This window comes from Cariama cristata, unplaced genomic scaffold (genome assembly GCF_000690535.1).
Source record: "Cariama cristata isolate BGI_N322 unplaced genomic scaffold, ASM69053v1 scaffold20859, whole genome shotgun sequence".
NCBI classification, from domain to species: domain Eukaryota; kingdom Metazoa; phylum Chordata; class Aves; order Cariamiformes; family Cariamidae; genus Cariama; species Cariama cristata.
In genome coordinates, this window is record NW_009636579.1 from 21989 (window position 1) to 28530 (window position 6542).

Sequence of the window (6542 nt, forward strand, 5' to 3'; positions counted from 1 at the left end):
GAGGCTGAATGGTACAAAGCCCTCTTCCTGCCCTCTGCAGTCACTTGGCTCATAGCACTGCTGTTGCCTCCCATCAGGAGGGAAGTCAGCCAGAGAGAATCAAGTCTGACATTTTACAAAGCTCTGTCTGAACAAATGCATAGAGAATATTTTTGCTGGTCACTAAGGACACAACTTTAGACAGCCTTCATACCGCAGAGCTTCCCAAACTGAGTTAAGACGCTTTCAATAAAATCAGCTGATTGCTTCATGTTGTTTTATTGTATTGCTACTCCCATTACTTCTGCTCCATGTTTTGATAGCTACCCAAGTTGTCAACACATCAACATTCACATTTTGTACATCACCAGTGAACACCAACATACCTAGGGTGAACTTCACAATACTGATAAGTTTCCTTCCCACTTTAAACCAATCACTAAGAAAACTGACAAAAGAGATTAAAGTCTTTAGCAGATCTTGTCAGAAATATATAAGCTATATTAACATACACATCTGGATAATACTAAAATAGCCTGGGAAACAGTGTGTATATTATTCACTGAATGGCATAATGTTTAGTCTTTTTCCTTCCCTTCCATGGTCATTTTCCATGCCCTCTCATGCTCATTGCTGTTTTGAGAATTTGTCTTGGTGATGGAGAGAAAAAAAAAGAGGGATGTGGCTAAAGAGAGATGGCCGGAGTATGGGGTGATGCAGGGAGAGCTGCATCTGCAAGTAAAGGGTACAGCACAGAGCAAGGCCAGACAGTTTATGGCCACCAAGAACTGCCAAACCCATCCTGGTGCCTCTCACATGGGACACCAGAAGAGCTCAGCACCCTCTGGCCAAAAGTACAGGATGGGAAGTGTGGCAGACCACCATGGCTTCTGGGAGGGCTCGAGCACAGCTATGCCAGGATAGGACACAGCACCTGATAAGGTAAAATGCACTTTACTCCAGGCACATATAAAGCTGCCTCAGCAACTGCCCTGCACTTGCCTGCCCTGTCCCAAAGGCTCCTTTACAGGGACATTCCTAGGTTCATCATGGAGGTGCCATGGAAATCCCTTGTAGAAAAAAAAAAGATACTGGGATCTGGCACCCCAGACACCCTCCTGGATCACTTGTTGCACTGGAACATCAGTGCATGGTCTTACTGAAAATGTAATAAAAAAGTCTTTACACATTACACAGAGTTAATGACTCTCCTCATACCAAAGACAGGGTTTTCTCTGCCTTCTGCAGATATTTTCCACTCCAGCCTAGAGACTTCAAAGGAGGCAAGATAAGACCTGGGCAGGATATTTGAAGTGCTGTAAATATGGCTTAGTAACATATCTAGGTACAATGTAGCCATCGGAACCTGAATTGTAAATATGTGAAGCTAGGTGGAAATGTACACAAATGCTTTTATGTAAGGCACTGTCACCAGGAGGGAAAACCTTAGTAACCAATAATGATTTTATTCATGATCATTATTACCTTTCTGAATTTCCCCTTATTTGCTCAAACCATAGGTTTAAAATACTGCAGTAATTGAGCTCAATGGGAAAACGGAAATCATTTTTCATTATATTAGATAAGTGATTTGATAAAAGGTAACAGGAAATGGACTGCACAAGCAGTTTTGCAGTGCCATGGAGACCATCCTTCTGGTTAGCTAAGACTGGGGAAAGTAAGTCTTGGAAATTCACCTTATTTGACACACTACAATAATTTGATATTAAAAGCACTGACCATAAGCTCATTATTTTATGCAATTACTACCCATTATTCTCAGACAATGATTCAGTAGTGCCTTGCAATAAATCCCAAGACTCAAGAGCAACCCTATTTAGGATTCATTTTATTTCAATTAAGTAAAAGTATCTACTTGAGCCAAATCTTTTTTTTTAAAGTATCCCTAAACTCAATTAAGGGTTCCTGTAAAGACTCACCCATTTATAATGGGCCTCTAGTCACTGAAAATTTCAATGTGAAATACAGTTATTTCAGCTTGAAATATATTTCTTATAAATTTGCTCAAGATTTCCACTGTGACAGTGTATTTTCTACCACACCTACTTCACTATAGGCACTTCACTAGACTTACATATCTTCACCTTGGATTATGTCACACAATGCCTTTTTATCTCCCACAAGAAAGGTATGGTTTCTATAATAACATATGATGAAATTACTAGAAATTTCTAGATGCTGAAACACTTTTTTCCTTAACTTGTTAATACATTCAAGAAAACCCATCCCTCATACCACTGACATGCAAGATCAAGAACTGTTCTTAGTCATGTGATTTAACTGACATTTCCCATAGCGTGGTAAAGAGATGCAGATGTTGTTCATATCTTGTCTTTCTTCCTACAGAGGCCCAAGGTTGCACTGCTGCTTGATCTGTCTAGTCAAACAGGAAATCAGAAACCAGAGTGGTTATACTAAGAAAAGGCTCACAACGTACATTCAGTGTTAGAAATCAAGACTCTAAAGCCAATGACATTTAAATTGCTTAGTGACAGTGCTCTCCTCTCAACAAATCTCATCAAAAGGGATGAGCCCCAAGTGACACACAAAACACCACTATACCCATAGTGCATTCCATGGGTGTCATTGCCATGTCTGCAGTGTGACCTGAGTAATTACTTTAGCAGAACTGGGTAACTGTGGCACAATAAGGGTCAGGACAAGTAAAATTGATAGAGTACACCCAGTTCCACAGGGTATCCATAGGAGGTTAACTCCAACCCAGAAAACTCCAGCCCTGTGACAGCCTGACACAGCATTTTCTACCAATGTTCAGTTCCAACTTTTCCATCTCTGAAAGGGAATAGACGATTTTAGTTTTCTATGCATCCTTAATACAAAGTGACATTGAGAGATAGCTGTTTGGATACTGATCACCTGGCTGTTTCAGCTGATTAGACCACACTGCCATAGGATGAACAGGATAGTGTTAGGAAAATACTGGTGGTTGTTCTACCTGAAGGCTGCTAAGCATGATAAAACTCTTAACAGATATAATTAATACAGCTATTTGATACCAACATCTTTAATTATCACACCAGGCAATGATTTTCAGAATAAACAGCCAAACCTGTAACATCAGTTCAGAAGAGCTCCTTTTTCAATAGGAACTCGTCTGAAATCTTGCAGAAGCAGCTGACCACTTCCTTGTGAAGCACTACAGTTAAGACCAACTGCAGATGCTGCCTTGCAGATAAACTATTTTCTTTGATATGCTCTTAATCTTATACATGTCAGCATATCAGACATGGGAATAATTTCAAACTGATAACTAGCATCTAATTAGTGTGGACTACATCCCAGCTGCTACTTGTCAAATTAATTTTAAGACTTTGATAGTAAGGTATTATACTTTATATAAAGTATAGTACTTTAGTACTGTAAGTCATCTGAAGCAAGCAAAATTATCTTATTTGTCTGCATGCTGCTGCACCAAGTCTCTCTACTTACTTTCAGCAGAAAGCCTTGAAGTATGGGATTACTTCTCAAGTGATCTCTTGAAATACTCAAGTAGTTTTATAATACATTATATGACAAGTTTATAATGACAAGTTCTTTTGCAGCTGTTTCTTTAGGGTGAATTGTCACGATCAAAGTTTTATGAATATGAAGAAAGGTTCTTAAGAGAAAGGTCCAATCTGTGTTCTGCTCTGAACCCTAGCACTGATCCCATTCAGGTAGATAGTGTCAGAGTCAGACAGGACTTACCATGAACAGCTTCAGGTTCAAACATCAGCAGTCAAACAATCCCAGTGCCTTGAATGGTAAAGAGAACTATTTCCTGAAGGATAATCTGTGCATACTTCAGAAAACATTTAGGGCAGTTTTGAACCTTTAAAGTGTTGTGACACTAAAACTGATTTTCTAAAGCAGATTCTTTCTGTCAGTTTGGGTGAGTGACAAAATCAGTTGTGCATTTCAGGGGATGACTCAGACCTTAGAAGGGATGCTGCATCTCTTACTTTTCAGTGGGTTTTGCTCTAGGAAAGACTTACAGTCCCAAGGTCAACAATGAAACAATCTCCTTTGTTGAAGCTGGTCCAAGCCAGGGGGACTTCTGTGGCTCTTACAACTCTCCGACCCTTGATATGCAGAAGCCTCTGGGCACTCAGATCATTAGTAACAACATGATTAAATCCAGAGGCAACACCACCTGCCTGAATAAAACAGAACAAATCAGCAAGCTTTATTTCAGCTTGATTTCTACAAACTTACCTTTTTTGCTACAGGTGAGGAGCTAGTAGGGAAAAAAAAATAGTTTATGCAGTGAGAGGTAAGCCAAAACAATATGCTGTTTAACAGTGCTGACCACAGACCAGACAGACATGAGGAACACTGCTACTGCTGAAGTCTCAGGTGTGAAACTATCTGAGGAAGTAGATGTCACCCAGCCTCAAAGGTTTTTCAGATGAATGGGGAAAGGGAAAGCACAGGATTTACAGCACTCTCCTGCATCATCCAGAGGATGAGCTAATACTGAACCACACTGTTAGGACAAAACTCAGTAGGTTGTCAAATAAGGACTGAGGAAGAGCAGAATATGCAGCTCCCGTATAAGTTTTCCCAACTTTCTTAAATCTCAGAGGTCTGGGTGGTTTCAGTGCCCATTTATGTGCAGAGGGAGGGGTAATTCCACAGTAGCTCTGTAATTTTCTGAAAGGAATATTTGCAACTTAGGACGAAACCTAGCAAGGATCACCAAACTTGGGGAAATGAGACCAAACTGTTGATTTACAATTCATAAAGTGTAAGTTTAAGCATAATTTATTCCTGTAAACTGGCTTGGCTGTCTGCCTCTGTAAGGCAGTATCCTCCACTCCTCCAGGAGACCCAGACCTTGAGTTGAAATAGAAACTGGCTCTTGAAATTACAAAGAAAAAATAAAATGTAAGTGCCAAGCTCTTACGTAAGCAGGGTTAAAAGCTGTGACAAGTTACAAACCTTGATAACAGGGGAAAAAAACCTGACTGAGCAATGGCCTCCAGAACTCCTACTATGGGGAGATTCTCAGGAGATACATCATTCTTAAAAAAACCTCACAGATGTCACCAAAAATTTCCCTCCAGTGATTCAGTTTCTGGAAGTGACACAAGGAGGCTGACACTACAGCTTTTTAAAATATAAAGTTTCCATGAAAAATATTTGGGAGGATTTTTTTATCTATCTTAAAGAAAAAAAACTGCAGTAGGACTACAAAGGCACCACTTTTAGACTAAAGTGAGGTTTTGGCATTTTCTAGTCTGTTTATGTTTTTAACCACTTAAGCACATTGGGTTCTGCATTTGAGCAAAATGATTCCGTCTATAACAGAAACGGTTTCCGAGAGGTTTACTACCTCCCAAACACAGAAAGTCCCTACTGTGAGCTCCCTTAGACACACAAGTATGGAATCACAGGATAGCTTGATTCTGTGGAAAAAAATCATTGGGAAAGGTTTGCACATAGAGAGGTACTGGTAAACAAGCTGCTGCTTTCTGTACAAGCACTGGGACTCCTATAGTTTAAGATAGGTAGTTCAGATCTAAAACCACTAAAGATGAAGAAACAATTTTTAACTTCCCATTTACAAAGCAAAAGATTTGATTTTACTTGGGGGACAATGTTACAGATATTTTTAGAATACATTTTGACAGCTGGCTCTTTACCTTGTATTTAATTCCTCCTTTGAAGTAGCCCACAAATTCAGTAGACTCGTATCCTTGAATTTCTCTACTCTGCACAGGCTTTCCTCCCAAATAGTCATCCATTTGAACAGCAAAGATAGCTGCAGCTGTGCTTTCATCCTGGGTACATTCTTTCCCTGAAATAAGATGAAATATGTCTATAAAGCACTAATATAACTTTGAATTCTGTTGAAGAAATTGTTTCTGTGACAATCAGGCACTGCCTTCAGCAGGTTGTACGGTCCATGTGTATTTTGCAATAAAGCACTACATCATAACCTTGTTCACCAAATGTATGAGCACTCAGACCATTTCTTAGCTACTTGTAGAACTGCCTTCATAAGCAAAAAAGTGGAAGATAGCCAAGTTTGTCTTCTCTAAGCCTCTTTGAACAAGAGAATATTTTAAGCGAGTTTAGCATGGCAAGTGTCTGCAGTAATGATTTTTGGACTTTGAGTTGAAGTGCAAAGACAAAGGAAGGTCATTTCAAAGGACTGATTAGATGGTAAACCATGTATTTATGCTAAGAACAACTCACCAAGCCATAAAGTTAAAATAATTCAAAAGCAGTCCTGTTGACACTAAGGCAAGCAAGGGTATTTTGCTTATATACCTTTTATTAGATTGCCTGTTACAGCTGGAAGAAAGAAAAGCAGCACTGGGGCTCAAATATTTGCTTCATGAGGTTACACTTTGTTTTGTACCTTTCAGAGATTTTTCTCTTCCCAGGGCTGTGGCAAAATGGCCTCCTTACCTAGTGTGTTGATGGCCTAATCGCGCTGCAAAGCAAGCTGTATACTAAAACAAAACTTTTAACATGGGCCCACATATTTTTGATGAACACTTTCAGCATTTTTGATTGTTTTAAGAAAAGCACAA

At 39.5% G+C, this 6542-nt stretch overlaps 1 protein-coding gene across 1 annotated transcript in view; it reads right to left on the reverse strand.

The window, feature by feature from the left end:
• LOC104167652 (adseverin-like) overlaps nucleotides 1-5800 on the reverse strand; it is a gene marked incomplete at its 5' end in the record, with an annotated part of 14371 nt that extends 8571 nt beyond the window's left edge. Inside the window, 2 exon segments of the mRNA XM_009707971.1 lie at nucleotides 3996-4157; nucleotides 5646-5800. Of these exon segments, the coding sequence (XP_009706273.1) occupies nucleotides 3996-4157; nucleotides 5646-5800 (317 nt within the window).
• Nucleotides 5801-6542: the final 742 nt, after the last annotated feature.